This window comes from Ranitomeya variabilis, chromosome 2 (genome assembly GCF_051348905.1).
Source record: "Ranitomeya variabilis isolate aRanVar5 chromosome 2, aRanVar5.hap1, whole genome shotgun sequence".
Taxonomy (NCBI): domain Eukaryota; kingdom Metazoa; phylum Chordata; class Amphibia; order Anura; family Dendrobatidae; genus Ranitomeya; species Ranitomeya variabilis.
In genome coordinates this window covers 1,038,230,158-1,038,248,255 of record NC_135233.1, presented here as the reverse complement: position 1 = coordinate 1,038,248,255, position 18,098 = coordinate 1,038,230,158, and the positions used below count along the sequence as shown (strand labels likewise).

Genomic DNA, 18,098 nt, shown 5'->3' with positions numbered 1-18,098 from the left:
GCATAAATAAGAGGAAAGAACATTTGTAATGATAAATTAGAAACTGGGAGATAAAATACAGGGTATCCCTAAAGTCTGGACACAGGAATTCTCTAACTAATTGTAATTAATTTAATTAACTATAATAGAATTTTGCAGGGTGTGTCAACCTTTGCATCGCAAATAATGGAATATTAAAAAACTTCTTGAATAGGATTTCCATTTGAATAAAATGTTGTTACATACCGTAATTTCAAGAAATAAAATTATTTGTTTGCCTATGTGTCCAGACTTTAGGGACACCCCGTAGATAGAATATAGGAGCGTGATGTGAAGCTGGGGATACCAGATTACGGAGAGGCAAAGTGATTCTGTGAAAATGGGGGGGGGGGAAATTATTAAATATATAATTCGCATAAGAGTAAAATAATGAGAACACACAAAGAAGAATGATTTTGTGTGAAAATAATACTAATACCACCTTATGAATTGTGTAGCAAGGGGAGAAGTGGGACGAAGCGGAAGGGTAGGTAAGATAATATGTCGATGAGGAAGATACATGGATCAATGTGACTCTGCCGGTTAATGTGCCGAAAGGCAATTAGGAGGAAAAGTTTTATTTAGTGTGAATATAATTTGGGGGATGATTTAGTTTAGTGAAAAGACAGAACAAATGACGAATAGAACTGAAGATAATATTGCGGAATAGTGAAGTTGGTGTGTAAGATTGTGAGTGGAAAGGTGGTGGGTGATAGGACTTCTACGTAAAGGGAATCCGTCAGCAGGTTTTGGCTTCGTCATCTGAGAGAAGCCGAATCCAACATCATAGATGAATGTGTAAGAAAACAACCTGGAAAAGCCAAAACTGCAACACTTTTAATTAAATCCAATATTGATTTTTTGGTACTAAATACATGTAATTAAGTAAAAAAAAAAAACCTCAAAGGTGATTTGATTGCATAGACAGACATTCTTGGCGGCGCACTTTGACTGTAAATTATTTGGCAAGGTCTATTAAATTTTGGTCAAAATGGTCGATCTATGCAAAAAACACGCATTCAGTCGAGTTCACGTGGTTTCCATCCAGACTGATTTCTAACAAGCGCGTGTATGGTTTAGAGTCCCCTGAAAAGGTCAGTAATGGCCGCAATGTAGTGTGCCGTAGATAAAGGAACTGTGATGTACAAATAACTTCCAGGTAGGCAGTATAGAGATTTATTGGATTGGTCTGGTTATTTATTAGCAAATCACACAGAGCTAAACGATTAGTTCCATAAAAAAAGTAAAGTTAATTACAGTACGTAGAAAAACAACAATGTATTCCGAGGAGTCATTAACCATTTAGCTGCAGGTGAGTGTACAGTGCATTGCCCTGCAATGTAATCCAGCTCCAGAGGATGGAGGAGTAGAGACAGCTTTTATAAACCACTGGTCATAGAAAGCCAGGATGGTACAAAAGACGCAGTACGAGAGGGAGGAGAGGGCGGAAATCTATAGTGTTTAACAGGAATATCTACATCCGATTGGCAACATATTTCCTCAAAAGGAAGAATAAATATACATTGGATGGGAGAGTCCCAGCGTAAGTCAGTGCATAGGAGGATTCGCAGTGGGCGCTGGTCACAGGCTCTGGTGTGGGGGTCTCCGTGGCTCTGGCTCCTGTGGAAGGCTTCCTGACGGGCACAGATATGCCCGCAGTACTGGATGGCTTATTCAGCAAAGAAGTGCACGAAAGACACAGGAAAGGCTCCTCTGCGGGACGGCTCGCCGTCTATGTGTCCGATCTGTCAGCGAGGCAATAATGGAGATATTAGTCCATAAAGCACATTATACAGCACGTCATTTATCATGGTGGCAATATTGGTAAAATAGATAAAAATCATAAATGGGAAAACAAATGATGTTACTGAGCGGTTACCGGCATTAGGAGGAAGGGCCAGTCCCCTAAACTAGGCTTTATGTCAGTGACGACTGAGCTATAGTTCTTGTTATCGGGAAAAGATTGGTCCCACGAGCGCTGAATGAACATGTATAGTTTAACCACAACACATTTCGACGGGGAACACGGTCTTCTTCAGGTGGGAGCTAAACTCTGCACGTGCTCGGCCACCTAGTTATATACACACAGCCACATTTCAGGCATTGCTACTAATTCCATAGGGCACCAGCTTTATGATAAAACATAAATATCTTTATTACCATGCATTATATTTCATACAAGTAAATTAAAAAAAGTTAAAACCTGCAATTTTCTTCATAAATAAACATAAATAAGATGGTAGCCCAACCCTTTTAACCTCAAAATGATTTCAACATTGTGTAAACCCACTTTTCCGCCAAAAAGGCTCCAAATGTGTCCTGTGGTTTCCAGCACCAAGATGTAAGCAGCAGAACCTTTAAACCTGTATTTTTTCATGGGGCACCCATCCAGATCAATATGCTTATCCCCCTGTCCTGCTTCCATTGCATCAACTTGTGTTCACTTGCTGCCTAATATATCCTACCCCTGGACAGGCACTATTTTATTCTTCACTTCTTCATGATGTGAGGTGACAAGTGGTCAGAGATTGCTGCATTTCCCCAAGATTCCTCTCATATATATCCTGAGCTCCAGGAAGTCATTATGTCATCCATGAATAGCTAGGTGAGGTATAAGGAATCCCAGAGAGGTGGAAATTTCTAGCAAAGTAGCGTGGACTATGGGCTTTGGTAATCCCGTTTTTTTCTGTAACCCTCCACCAATCCAGAAGTTGGGCTGGCCTTAGAAAGCTGTGCAGAGCATGCAGCCTCAACAGAGGGAAACTGAAGAGGAAGAAGACATCTGTCCAAAAGATTGTGACTGAGGACTGCTGGTCTCCAGTTGGTGCCATTCTCTTTTGGGTGGTTGGTAGTAGACCCTTCTATGGTCTAGGCAGGAGATAATTATTGTTTTGTGCCGGGATGTAAAGGATTTCCCATTAATTTTGCATTCCACCAATAAGGAACAGGAGAAGTCATCTTTGATCAGAACTTCTATCTCCAACCTCATTGATCCCATGGTGCCTCCTGCTTAGTAGCTAATCCTCCACGCCGCTTATGGCGATGATAAATCTATACCACTCACCAATCATTATACCAGTCCAGCCCTGGTCTCCCTCATCTCAGGCAGCCACTATACAGCTGTAGAGACAGACGTGACCACTTACCCACCACTCATGGTCCTCTTCTCCATCCACCACAATGATCTCTCCTTCTGTAAAGGTCAGTTCATCTGGATTGTCAGCGGAACAGTTATATATTGCTTTCACCCTCTTCGGCTTCATCTTCACCTGTAAAAACAGAGAATATGAAATTATAACTAGTGCTGGAAACCCAAGAAGAAACCAAATTACCCATTTCTATGAATTTATATATTTGGTGGATCTTCCATATTTGGCCAGGCACCCCGGGAGTCTCACCAGTGATAGATGTGACATGGAGGAGGAGGATGGAACTGCGACATAGAAAAAACAACAACTCAATTCCGCCATTGTCTTGTTTTTTTTTTTTTTGTTAGCTGCCAATATGAGTCTCCAGATCAGTGCAATTGTGGAGATAGCAAGTGTGTGTGTGTGTGTGTGTGTGTGTGTGTGTGTGTGTGTGTGTGTGTGTGTGTGTATTTTAGTAGCTTAAAAACTTTGTAGAGAAAAGTATTGATTGTCACACTATTTTCTGAGACCTGTAGCTTATTTTTTTGTCGCTGGAGCTATGTGAGCGCTTCCTCTTTTGCCTGCAGACGCTTTGCCTTTTACTGAAAACATTTTGGATTAGACACTATGCTTTGATCACTTTTTATTGCAATTTTTTTTATCAACAGCAAAGCGACTGAAAAAAAAAATCTAACTCTGGCATTGTGTTTTTGTTGTTTGCTTAAATTTATATTTCTCCTTCGCCTCATTGGGGGACACAGACCGTGGGTGTTATGCTACTGCTGCCACTAGGAGGCTGACACTAAGTGATACAAAGAAAGTTCGCTCCTCCCCTGTAGTATACACCCTCCTGCTGGCTCTCAGCTAACCAGTTCTTGCTTAATGTCTGTAGGAGGCACTTGGGTCTGTTTTCAGACCCCAACATTTTTTATTTTATTTTCTATAAATTTTTATTTTTTAATTAACGGAGTGAAGGGGGCGACGGATTCCTTTCTAGGGTCCGCTCTCCCCCGAACCATCAACAGGTGAGCACGGCGAGAATACCTCCCCGTACCTTTCCTGCGACGACTGGGGCACGCCTAATCTACGCTAGGGCGACGGTTCCTATACGGTCCCGATCTCCCCCCCGTAAGATGGCGAGCACATAGAGTATACCTCTTATGTGCATCTCCCGGGATCCTCTGCATTCAAGCCCTCACCTTGGCGTCTTGTAGTCCCCAAAGTAGCCGTAAGCCCCCTGCGGCAGGCGTATCTGTAAGTCCCCTGCGGCAGGCGTATCTGTAAGTCCCCTGCGGCAGGCGTATCTGTAAGTCCCCTGCGGCAGGCGTATCTGTAAGTCCCCTGCGGCAGGCGTATCTGTAAGTCCCCTGCGGCAGGCGTATCTGTAAGTCCCCTGCGGCAGGCGTATCTGTAAGTCCCCTGCGGCAGGCGTATCTGTAAGTCCCCTGCGGCAGGCGTATCTGTAAGTCCCCTGTGGCAGGCGTATCTGTAAGTCCCCTGCGGCAGGCGTATCTGTAAGTCCCCTGCGGCAGGCGTATCTGTAAGTCCCCTGCGGCAGGCGTATCTGTAAGTCCCCTGCGGAAGGCGTATCTGTAAGTCCCCTGCGGCAGACGTATCTGTAAGTCCCCTGCGGCAGGCGTATCTGTAAGTCCCCTGCGGAAGGCGTATCTGTAAGTCCCCTGCGGAAGGCGTATCTGTAAGTCCCCTGCGGAAGGCGTATCTGTAAGTCCCCTGCGGCAGGCGTATCTAAGTCCCCTGCGGCAGGCGTATCTGTAAGTCCCCTGCGGCAGGCGTATCTGTAAGTCCCCTGCGGCAGGCGTATCTGTAAGTCCCCTGCGGCAGGCGTATCTGTAAGTCCCCTGCGGCAGGCGTATCTGTAAGTCCCCTGCGGCAGGCGTATCTGTAAGTCCCCTGCGGCAGGCGTATCTGTAAGTCCCCTGCGGCAGGCGTATCTGTAAGTCCCCTGCGGAAGGCGTATCTGTAAGTCCCCTGCGGCAGGCGTATCTGTAAGTCCCCTGCGGCAGGCGTATCTGTAAGTCCCCTGCGGAAGGCGTATCTGTAAGTCCCCTGCGGCAGACGTATCTGTAAGTCCCCTGCGGCAGGCGTATCTGTAAGTCCCCTGCGGAAGGCGTATCTGTAAGTCCCCTGCGGAAGGCGTATCTGTAAGTCCCCTGCGGAAGGCGTATCTGTAAGTCCCCTGCGGCAGGCGTATCTAAGACCCCTGCGGCAGGCGTATCTGTAAGTCCCCTGCGGCAGGCGTATCTGTAAGTCCCCTGCGGCAGGCGTATCTGTAAGTCCCCTGCGGCAGGCGTATCTTTAAGTCCCCTGCGGCAGGCGTATCTGTAAGTCCCCTGCGGCAGGCGTATCTGTAAGTCCCCTGCGGCAGACGTATCTGTAAGTCCCCTGCGGCAGGCGTATCTGTAAGTCCCCTGCGGAAGGCGTATCTGTAAGTCCCCTGCGGAAGGCGTATCTGTAAGTCCCCTGCGGAAGGCGTATCTGTAAGTCCCCTGCGGCAGGCATATCTAAGTCCCCTGCGGCAGGCGTATCTGTAAGTCCCCTGCGGCAGGCGTATCTGTAAGTCCCCTGCGGCAGGCGTATCTGTAAGTCCCCTGCGGCAGGCGTATCTGTAAGTCCCCTGCGGCAGGCGTATCTGTAAGTCCCCTGCGGCAGGCGTATCTGTAAGTCCCCTGCGGCAGGCGTATCTGTAAGTCCCCTGCGGCAGGCGTATCTGTAAGTCCCCTGCGGAAGGCGTATCTGTAAGTCCCCTGCGGCAGGCGTATCTGTAAGTCCCCTGCGGCAGGCGTATCTGTAAGTCCCCTGCGGAAGGCGTATCTGTAAGTCCCCTGCGGCAGACGTATCTGTAAGTCCCCTGCGGCAGGCGTATCTGTAAGTCCCCTGCGGAAGGCGTATCTGTAAGTCCCCTGCGGAAGGCGTATCTGTAAGTCCCCTGCGGAAGGCGTATCTGTAAGTCCCCTGCGGCAGGCGTATCTAAGACCCCTGCGGCAGGCGTATCTGTAAGTCCCCTGCGGCAGGCGTATCTGTAAGTCCCCTGCGGCAGGCGTATCTGTAAGTCCCCTGCGGCAGGCGTATCTGTAAGTCCCCTGCGGCAGGCGTATCTGTAAGTCCCCTGCGGCAGGCGTATCTGTAAGTCCCCTGCGGCAGGCACATATGAAGATGGACAGAGGCTCTCCATCCCCCGGCAAAGGGAGGATCGATTGAGCTTATTCCCTAGCAATGGAGGATGCATCTCTGCTCGGTGGCGGTGAGTAGTTTCCTTCCTCACGCTGCCTGCGTGGGAAGGTGCGGTCCTGGACCCTGGGGAGAGGTGCCGCTGGCTGGACGCCAGCGGCAATCATTTGGCGCTACGTCGCAGCCCGCCGACATTTGGTCCCCGGCTTTTTCAGCCGGACTAGGCCGCAGTTGAAATCCCCGCCAACCGCCGGAGCCCCGCCCAGCTAACTTCAGGGGCGATGGTGCCTTCACGGTCCCGATCTCCCCACACCAGCAGCAGGCGACCACATGGAGTTTCGCCTCCATGTATCCTCTCCTGGAGCCAGGCCTAATGCCGGACAACTGGCCCTGTCCACCCGGGGGCTGAACTCCGTGGATGTACAGAGGCCCCTCTCTATGGCGTCCGAGCAGCCCCCACTGTCCCACCACTGTGAAAGCGGATGGCACAAGGAGGCGGACGGTTCCTCTCCATCTCCCGAACAAAGGGATTGAGGTTTAGCCCTCTATCCCTGCTCTGTCCACGCTGCAATAAACCTCACCTTGTACCGAGCATCTCCTCCCTGCAGTTCCCGGATCCAAAATGGCCACGGGGCTGCATCCGGGTCCTACAGGGTGGTGGCTTCACAGCGCCTGCTCAGAGCAGGCGCCGGGAAGCCTCACTGCTGTGCATGTCAGTTCGCTGATCTGACACCGTGCACAGCAAAGTGTCAGATCAGCGATCTGTCACTTTACTGTGATGTCCCTCCTTGGGGCAAAGTAAAAAAAAAAAAAAAAATTACATGTGTGGAAAAAAAAAAAAAAAACCTAAATAAATAATAAAAAAAAATATATTGTTCCAATAAATACATTCCTTTATCTAAATTAAAAAAACAAAAAAAACAATAAAAAGTACACACATTTAGTATATCGCCGCGTCCGTAACCACCCGACCTACAAAACGGTCCCACTAGTTAACCCCTTCAGTGAACACCGTAAAAAAAAAAAACAAAAAAAAAAAACCCAAGGCAAAAAACAACGCTTTATTATCATACCGCAACAAAAAGTGGAATAACACACGATCAAAAAGACGGATATAAATAACCATGGTACCACTGAAAACGTCATCTTGTCCCGCAAAAAACGAGCCGCGATACAGCATCATCAGCGAAAAAATAAAAAGTTAGTCCTCAGAATAAAGCGATGCAAAAATAATTCTTTTTTCTATAAAAATAGTTTTTATCGTATAAAAGAGCCAAAACATAAAAAATGATATAAATGAGGTATCACTGTAATCGTACTGACCCGAAGAATAAAACCGCTTTATCCATTTTACCAAACGCGGAACGGTATAAACGCCCCCCAAAATAAATTCATGAATAGCTGGTTTTTGATCATTCTGCCTCACAGAAATCGGAATAAAAAGCGATCAAAAATGGTCACGTGTCCGAAAATGTTACTAATAAAAAGACAACTCGTCCCGCAAAAAACAAGACCTCACATGACTGTGGACCAAAATATGGAAAAATTATAGCTCTCAAAATGTGGTAACGCAAAAAATATTTTTTTGCAATAAAAAGCGTCTTTTAGTGTGTGACGGCTGCCAATCATAAACATCCGCTAAAAAACCCGGTATAAAAGTAAATCAAACCCCCCTTCATCACCCCCTTAGTTAGGGAAAAATTAAAAAAATGTATTTATTTCCATTTTCCCATTAGGGTTAGGGTTAGGGCTACAGTTAGGGTTGGGGCTAAAGTTAGGGTTTGGATTACATTTACGGTTTGTAATAGGGTTAGGATTAGGGTTAGGGGTGTGTCAGGGATAGGGGTGAGGTTAGGGTTACCGTTGAGATTAGGGTTAGGGATGTGTTTGGATTAGGGTTTCAGTTATAATTGGGGGTTTCCGCTGTTTAGGCACATCAGGGGCTCTCCAAACGCGACATGGCGTCCGATCTCAATTCCAGCCAATTCTGCGTTGAAAAAGTAAAACAGTGCTCCTTCCCTTCCGAGCTCTCCCGTGTGCCCAAACAGGGGTTTACCCCAACATATGGGGTATCCGCGTACTCAGGGCAAATTTTTACAACAACTTTTGGGGTCCAATTTCTCCTGTTACCCTTGGGAAAATACAAAACTGGGGGCTAAAAAATAATTTTTGTGGAAAATTTTTTTTTATTATTTTCACGGCTCTGCGTTATAAACTGTAGTGAAACACCTGGGGGTTCAAAGTTCTCACAACACATCTAGATAAGTTCCTTGGGGGTCTAGTTTCCAATATGGGGTCACTTGTGGGGGATTTCTACTGTTTAGTTACATCAGGGGCTCTGCAAATGCAATGTGGCGCCTGCAGACCAATCCATCTAAGTCTGCATTCCAAATGGCGCTCCTTCCCTTCCGAGCTCAAATGCGCCCAAACGGTGGTTCCCTCCACATATGGGGTATCAGCGTACTCAGGACAAATTGTACAACAACTTTTGGGGTCCAGTTTCTCCTGTTACCCTTGGGAAAATACAAAACTGGGGGCTAAAAAATAATTTGTGGGAAAACAATGTGGCTCTACATTATAAACTTCTGTGAAGCACTTGGTGGGTCAAAGTGCTCACCACACATCTAGATAAGTTCCTTAGGGGTCTACTTTCCAAAATGGTGTCACTTGTGGGGGGTTTCAATGTTTAGGCACATCAGGGGCTCTCCAAATGCAACATGGCGTCCCATCTCAATTCCAGTCAATTTTGCATTGAAAAGTCAAATGGCGCTCCTTCCCTTCCGAGCTCTGCCATGCGCCCAAACAGTGGTTTACCCCCACATGTCGGGTATCGGCGTACTCAGGACAAATTGTACAACAACTTTTGGGGTCCATTTTCTCCTGTTACCCTTGGTAAAATAAAACAAATTGGAGCTGAAGTAAATTTTTGGTGAAAAAAAGTTAAATGTTCATTTTTTTTTTTTAAACATTCCAAAAATTCCTGTGAAACACCTGAAGGGTTAATAGACTTCTTGAATGCAGTTTTGAGCACCTTGAGGGGTGCAGTTTTTAGAATGGTGTCACACTTGGGTATTTTTTATTATATAGACCCCTCAAAATGACTTCAAATGTGAAGTGGTCCCTAAAAAAAATGATGTTGTAAAAATGAGAAATTGCTGGTCAACTTTTAACCCTTATAACTCCCTTACAAAAAAAAAAATTTAGTTCCAAAATTGTGCTGATGTAAAGTAGACATGTGGGAAATGTTACTAAGTATTTTGTGTGACATATCTCTGTGATTTAAGGGCATAACAATTCAAGGTTGGAAAATTGCGAAATTTTCAAAATTTTTGCCAAATTTCCATTTTTTTCACAAATAAATGCAGGTAATATCAAAGAAATTTTACTACTATCATAAAGCCCAATATGTCACGAGAAAACAGTGTCAGAATCACCGGGATCCGTTGAAGCGTTCCAGAGTTATAACCTCATAAAGGGACAGTGGTCAGAATTGTAAAAATTGGCATGGTCATTAACGTGCAAACCACCCTTGGGGGTAAAGGAGTTAAAGGCACACGACCAGCATTCCCTGGTCTTAAAGGCACACGACCAGTATTCCCTGGTCTTAAAGGCACACGACCAGTATTCCCTGGTCTTAAAAGCACACGACCAGTATTCCCTGGTCTTAAAGGCACACGACCAGTATTCCCTGGTCTTAAAGGCACACGACCAGTATTCCCTGGTCTTAAAGGCACACGACCAGTATTCCCTGGTCTTAAAGGCACACGACCAGTATTCCCTGGTCTTAAAAGCACACGACCAGTATTCCCTGGTCTTAAAGGCACACGACCAGTATTCCCTGGTCTTAAAGGCACACGACCAGTATTCCCTGGTCTTAAAGGCACACGACCAGTATTCCCTGGTCTTAAAGGCACACGACCAGTATTCCCTGGTCTTAAAGGCACACGACCAGTATTCCCTGGTCTTAAAAGCACACGACCAGTATTCCCTGGTCTTAAAGGCACACGACCAGTATTCCCTGGTCTTAAAGGCACACGACCAGTATTCCCTGGTCTTAAAGGCACACGACCAGTATTCCCTGGTCTTAAAGGCACACGACCAGTATTCCCTGGTCTTAAAGGCACACGACCAGTATTCCCTGGTCTTAAAGGCACATGGCCAATCCGAAGCTGGTCATAAATAAGGAGCCCTTCCGCCGCTGATCCCAGTTTATCCCAGAGTACCTAGTCCCCCTCAGTGGACTTCGTCACTGCCGCAACCCATGGTTTCTCTGACCAAGAGATTGAATCCCTCAGTGATCCCTCCGTGGCTCGGAGTGCTCACAGGATCGATATACATGGTGCCTCTCCTACATGGGATCTGTCGGCTAGCAGGGGCCGCGAGTATTCTAGAAACGTACAGGCATCTAGAAAACGGAAGTTTTCATTTCATGATCTCCAAGAATTTGCTGAGAACAAGACTCTGAACAGGGATCGGATATTGCCTTGGACCTGGACTTTCCAGAGCTTCAGTAAAGGATGAACTCTCCTATTTATATCATCAACTAATCTCTGCACATTGACGAAAACTCCGGTCCTGCTCTAGACTACGCAGTGTCCCTCATAAGGAGACTAAACTCCCTCGTAGAGCATTTGCCATCCAGTCCGGATATGCGACTCACTGGACAGAAGCCTCTGGTCTGATTTTTAAGGCAACGGACCCTTTAAAGGGCACCGATCTCCCCACACCATAAACAGACGGGCACATAGAGTGTCGCCTCCATGTCTCCGCTTCTGCATCCAGGCGCTCTACCCTCCCTAGCCGCCGCATGGATTGCTAGAGCAATGGTCTCCTGACTGGAGACCTTAACTACTTTGATTCACACCATCAACCCTTTCCTGAAGACAGTACGACTGGTCAATCAAATCTTTTGAGCGGGAGACTAACAAAGGATCGTACGTTCCTACAGCCCCGACCAGCAGTGGAAGGGTTGTCCAGGACAGTCTAGATCTAAGGGATCTTGGTTCCAAAAAGGGGAAGGAGAAGTAGGACCGATCCTGGACCTCAAACTTCTAACAACCTTTCACAAGGTTCTCCTCCTTCAAATGGAGTTCCTCCACTCAGCCATTACTTCAACAGAAAAAGGTGGAGTTTCTGGCATCCATCGACATTTGGGATGCTTACCCTCTTCAAAAATGTCTTCGCTTTTCCCTTGGTGAGCAGCATTTTCAAGTCACGCCTTTGTCTTCGGCCTTGCTACCGCACCCAGTGTTCGCAAGGCTCATGGTGGCTGTCATGTTCCTCTTGCACCCTAGAGGCATGGTCGTCCTGCCCTGTTTGGCCGACTTTCTAGCCGCACTTCCAGTACAACGCTAAGTAGTCTATATCACTTGCAATACCCTCTCACCTGGGCTGGCGGCTAGACTTAGACAAGTTCTCCTCATTTCCAGCCCAGCAGATATCCTTTTTGAGGATGATCCGGTACACTTCCAGAAGGATGGTAATTCTCCCTCCAGACAAGGTCATGGCCCTTCAACAGGGAGCCCGCGCACTTGATCACTCATCCCCTCATTTCATTTGATTTGCCTGGAGGGTTCTGAGGAAAAATAGTGACGACAATGGAAGCAGTTTCCTTTGCTCCGCTTGTTTTCAGCAAGTCAAAGACTTTCAGACGATAGTCTCTGAGCTCCTTCTTCATCCAGGGCCTTTCTCCCGGTTCCATGGTTACTAGTAACTTCCAATGCCAGTCCTCTTCTCCCGATCATTGCTCTGGAGATCCAAACGGTAGTCCTACAGTAGGTCCACTGCCTTCTGGCGGGTCAACCCATCTGAATTCAATTGGACAATGCCACGGCTGTGCCATACGTCAATCATCTAGCAGGTACCCACGTTCAGGCGCCATGGCCGAGGTATCTCACATTCTCTGATGGGCTGAGATCTATCATTCGGTGATCTCGGCAGTACATATCCCAGGAGTATAACTCTGGGCGGCGAACATATTCAGCCGTCAGGGTTTCGCCTCAAGTGAGTGGGAACTTCACCACCAGGAAGTCTTCCATCAGACCTGCCTTCACTGGAGCTCTCCAGTTGTAGTTCGGATGGCATCCAGACTGATAGCCTATGTACTCAAGTTCCTGATTCGGCCTTGAGATCCAAGAGCCATCGCACTGCATGCTCTGGTTCTTCCGTGGTACCAGTTTCCATAACTCCCCTTCCACTATGGTCCTAGGAGTCTTACAGTAGACTTTTTTTGATCCGGACAGACCTTACTATCAGGGAAGGTCGTCCCTTTTTTCTCTGCGATATCCTCATCCTGACGAGTCTTCGGTGCTAACTGCTCTGTCCTTTCAGACTTTTTTCCCTTATTTCCTTCAAGGCAAGGTTGTCCTCAGGCCATCCCCGTCCCTTGATACCAAGGTGGTATTGTATTACCACTGTTATGAGGGCATAGTTCTTCCCTCATCTCTTTCGGCACCAGTCCACAAAATGGAATGAGTTCCCCATATTCCGGACGAAGTGAGTGCTCTGAGTAGGTAGTTACATAGCTACATAGTTATTAAGGTTGAAGGAAGACTTTAAGTCCATCTAGTTCAACCCATAGCCTAACCTAACATGCCCTAACATGTTGATCCAGAGGAAGGCAAAAAAAAAACCCATGTGGCAAAGAGTAAGCTCCACATTGGGGAAAAAAATTCCTTCCCGACTCCACATACGGCAGTCAGACTAGTTCCCTGGATGAACGCCCTATCAATGAATCTAGTATATATACCCCGTAACATTATACTTTTCAAGAAAGGCATCCAGTCCCCTCTTAAATTTAAGTAATGAATCACTCATTACAACATCATACGGCAGAGAGTTCCATAGTCTCACTGCTCTTACAGTAAAGAATCCGCGTCTGTTATTATGCTTAAACCTTCTTTCCTCCAGACGTAGAGGATGCCCCCTTGTCCCTGTCTCAGGTCTATGATTAAAAAGATCATCAGAAAGGTCTTTGTATTGTCCCCTCATATATTTATACATTAAAATAAGATCACCCCTTAGTCTTCGTTTTTCCAAACTAAACAGACCCAAGTGTAATAACCTATCTTGGTATTGCAGACCCCCCAGTCCTCTAATAACCTTGGTCGCTCTTCTCTGCACCCGCTCCAGTTCAGCTATGTCTTTCTTATACACCGGAGACCAGAACTGTGCACAGTATTCTAAGTGTGGTCGCACTAGTGACTTGTATAGAGGTAAAATTATGTTCTCCTCATGAGCATCTATGCCTCTTTTAATGCATCCCATTATTTTATTTGCCTTTGTAGCAGCTGCCTGACACTGGCCACTGAATATGAGTTTGTCATCCACCCATACACCCAGGTCTTTTTCATTGACGGTTTTGCCCAGAGTTTTAGAATTAAGCACATAGTTATACATCTTATTACTTCTACCCAAGTGCATGACCTTACATTTATCCCCATTAAATTGCCATTTATCAGCCCAAGCTGCTAGTTTACATAAATCATCCTGTAATATAAAATTGTCCTCCCCTGTATTGATTACCCTGCAGAGTTTAGTGTCATCTGCAAATATTGAAATTCTACTCTGAATGCCCCCTACAAGGTCATTAATAAATATGTTAAAAAGAAGAGGGCCCAATACTGACCCCTGTGGTACCCCACTGCTAACCGCGACCCAGTCCGAGTGTGCTCCATTAATAACCACCCTTTGTTTCCTATCCCTGAGCCAGCTCTCAACCCACTTACACATATTTTCCCCTATCCCCATTATTCTCATTTTATGTATCAACCTTTTCTGTGGCACGGTATCAAAAGCTTTTGAAAAGTCCATATACACTACATCTACAGGGTTCCCTTGGTCCAGTCCGGAACTTACCTCTTCATAGAAGCTGATCAGATTAGTCTGACATGAACGGTCCCTAGTAAACCCGTGCTGATACTGGGTCATGAGGTTATTCCTCTTCAGATACTCCAGTATAGTATCCCTTAGAATGCCCTCCAGGATTTTACCCACAGTAGAGGTTAAGCTTACTGGCCTATAATTTCCGAGTTCAGTTTTTGTCCCCTTTTTGAATATTGGCACCACATTTGCTATACGCCAGTCCTGTGGTACAGACCCTGTTATTATGGACTCTTTAAAGATTAAAAATAATGGTCTATCAATGACTGTACTTAATTCCTGCAGTACTCGGGGGTGTATCCCATCCGGGCCCGGAGATTTGTCAATTTTAGTGAATTTTAGACGCCGCCGTACTTCCTGCTGGGGTAAGCAGGTGACACTTAATGGGGAATTTTTGTTATCACTGATCATATTGTCTGCCATGGGATTTTCTTGTGTAAATACTGATGAAAAAAAGTCATTTAGCATATTGGCTTTTTCCTCATCCTCCTCCACCATTTCCCCCAGACTATTTTTAAGGGGGGCAACACTTTCATTTTTTAGTTTCTTACTATTAATGTACTTAAAGAATATTTTGGGATTATTTTTACTCTCTCTGGCAATGAGTCTCTCTGTCTCAATTTTTGCTGCCTTGATTTGCTTTTTACAGAATTTATTTAATTTTCTGTATTTGTTTAATGCCTCCTCACTACCTACTTCCTTTAATTCTCTAAATGCTTTCTTTTTGTCCCTTATTGCGCCCCTTACAGCTCTATTTAGCCATATTGGTTTCCTCCTATTTCTAGTATGTTTATTCCCATACGGTATATACTGTGCACAGGTCCTATCCAGGATGCTAATAAACATCTCCCATTTTCTTTGTGTATTTTTATGTCTCAGGATATTGTCCCAGTTAATTGCACCAAGATCATCTCTCATCCATTGGAAATTTGCCCTCCTGAAGTTTAGTGTCCTTGTCACCCCTCTACTACACCTCTTATTAAAGGATACACTAAAACTTATTATTTTGTGATCACTATTCCCCAAGTGACCCCCAACCCTTATATTTGCTATGCGGTCTGGCCTGTTGGTTAATATTAGGTCTAGCAGTGCCCCCCTTCTTGTTGGGTCCTGAACCAGTTGTGAAAGGTAATTGTCTCTCATAGTTGTCAAAAACTGATTACCTTTGCTGGAACTGCAGGTTTCTGTTCCCCAATCTATTTCAGGGTAGTTGAAGTCCCCAATAATAATGACTTCTCCTTGAGTCGCAGCTTCATCTATTTGCTTTACAAGGATATTCTCCATTGCTTCCATTATTTTTGGAGATTTATAACAAACCCCTATCAGTAATTTATTATTTGTTCCCCCTCCCCTTATCTCCACCCACAGGGACTCTACATTTTCATTAGATTCACCTATATTATCACGCCGGATGGGTTTTAAGGACGATTTTACATACAGACACACCCCTCCCCCTCGCTTATCTGTACGGTCATTTCTAAAAAGGCTATAACCCTGCAAGTTAACAGCCCAGTCATGGCTCTCATCCAGCCATGTTTCAGATATCCCCACCATGTCATAATTATGCTCCAACAACATTAATTCGAATTCGTCCATTTTGTTGGAGAGGCTTCTGGCATTAGTATACATGCACTTGATGTTCCTCTCTGTACCTCTATTCTTTCTTAAATTATTAACTGTTCTAACCCCACCCCCCATGCCACCACCAGGTACGTCTAGAGGACGGCGTCCTTCCGAAGGTCTGTGTCCCCCAATGAGGCAAAGGAGAAAGAGGGATTTTTGTGTACTCACCGTAAAATCCTTTCCTCCGAGCCATTCATTGGGGGACACAGCTCCCACCCTGGTATTAGCTTATGCTTGTTTTATTATGTTATGCTATACTCTCATATATAATATGACATGCCGTAAGCTCATTTGTTGTTATTGATCCCCTACTGCTGTTACACCGAACTGGTTAGCTGAGAGCCAGCAGGAGGGTGTATACTGCAGGGGAGGAGCTAACTTTCTTTGTATCACTTAGTGTCAGCCTCCTAGAGGCAGCAGCATACACCACATGGTCTGTGTCCCCCAATGAATGGCTTGGAGAAAAGGATTTTACGGTGAGTACACAAAAATCCCTCTTTTGACAGAGCGAACATTTTCGGGATTTACCTTTTTTTACTTTCTAAATTTATTTTTTTCACTTAAAAAAAAATGTTCATGTATACAAATAGTTCCCATCTTGGTGAGAATCTCTTCACCTCTCCTTTCGCAGTCCCCCACCCTTCCCCAATTCCCCTCCAGTACTACTCCTTCAGACTTTCCCCGAATCTGACCTTCCTCTCCTTCCTTTTTCCCTTATTGCTCTCATTTCTCATTCTTTCTTCCCCTGTTCTTTTCTATTTGGTCAGAACACAAAGCTCAATAAGATGGTTTAAGATAGTGTTTGTTAGGAATGTATAATGTGAACTACATTGTACAACTTTTTGTTGCATTTCATCTTGATCACCACACTTTCAAGTTTTGATTTTCCTTTATATATTTTTTGTTTACATTTTTTTTTTTAAATGCAATGTTTATATTATTTCTTTAGGGAACCCAAGATTGTACTGTATACTGCAATATATAATACAAGCAACCAAACAATCACTGATCATCTATGAAGCCCGACCACAGACTGGGCTTTATAGGAGCACCAAGATGGCAGAGATGGTGGCCTTCAGTAGACCGGACCCATCATCTGAAATGGCTCACTGCGATCATGACATGGGAAAAATGGGGGATGAAGGGCACGGGAATGATTACACCACACAATCATTCCCTTTAAATACAGCTGTCAGAGATTAGCAGCACCATTTAAGTGGTTGAACAGCAGTAATCAGAGCAAGCTCCAGTCACTGCTGCTATTGGAAGGAGCCGAATAACACAGCTGGTGTCTGTCGATTATGGAGCGGGCTCATCAGTAAATATACCAAGGATTTAGTCTTCTGTCACTTATGTTACTTGCCAGTTGAGATTTGCGTGGCATTGGTGCGGGTGGCTGTACAGGCACTGTGGTACCAGGCTTAGGTCCAGGCTGAGAAGGGGCATCAGACAATGCATCTCCAGCAGCTGCATAGAAGACAAAAAAAAAAAAAGATTAATCACATAATTAACGATGTAAATGTAATCATCCATAAAATAAGAAAGCAGATGCATCACATCTGAGCAGGTCAGACCCGAACACGTTAATACTGGATGTAGCCAGACCCAATAAAGCATGTACGGTATACACTATGTCAGTATTCGCTTTCTATTTAAATATCAATGCATTAATAATTCAGTTAACTAATAAAAAAGCAAACACAAAACTCTTAGCAAAATATATTAACAGTAGGAATAGTAAATACTAAAAAGTTAACAGAAAATAATAATGTTCTATTATAAGGATTCTAGAAGATACAGGTGAAAAACACTGATGAAACGCGGATAGTAAAGATTGACATTGACCAAACACTGAGGACACTTTTTGCATAAGTGAACAAACAGACATCTGAACGAGGCCTATATCAAAGGTGACAAAGTTGTGGTCGCACCCATGCCCAAGTGGTTCCTCTGTCTCACAAGACAAAATCAACACAAGTTCTACAACAGGTGGAAGCCCTTTTACTTTCCAGGTTCTGTGTTGGGGGTAAGAGCTTAACATTCTGCCTTTTTGTGATTGTATGTACATAAGGCCGGCCATACACAGATGGCTGTCGGCTTAAAGATCGTTCGGCTGACAGCCATCTCCGCCGACTCTTCCCATACACAGCCAGCGCTCATTCAACCAAGCGCTCCTGTGTTGTCAATGAGAAAGCCACCGACATATCTTAGTAGTCTGAAATTGAATATGCCTGATCGACATTTGTACCAACCATTATT

General features: G+C 45.2%; 1 protein-coding gene across 4 annotated transcripts in view; it reads right to left on the bottom strand.

Annotated features, from left to right (window-relative positions):
* Positions 1 to 1,180: 1,180 nt before the first annotated feature.
* ASAP2 (ArfGAP with SH3 domain, ankyrin repeat and PH domain 2) overlaps positions 1,181 to 18,098 on the bottom strand; it is a 216,678-nt gene continuing 199,760 nt past the window's right edge. For all 4 annotated transcript variants that reach the window (XM_077291399.1, XM_077291397.1, XM_077291396.1 and 1 more), the window contains 3 exons: positions 17,203 to 17,306; positions 3,165 to 3,287; positions 1,181 to 1,763 (listed from right to left, as the gene is read on the bottom strand). In XM_077291399.1, coding sequence (XP_077147514.1) covers positions 1,689 to 1,763; positions 3,165 to 3,287; positions 17,203 to 17,306 — 302 coding nt within the window. In that variant the 3' untranslated portion in view covers positions 1,181 to 1,688. The remainder of the gene's footprint in view (positions 1,764 to 3,164; positions 3,288 to 17,202; positions 17,307 to 18,098) is intronic.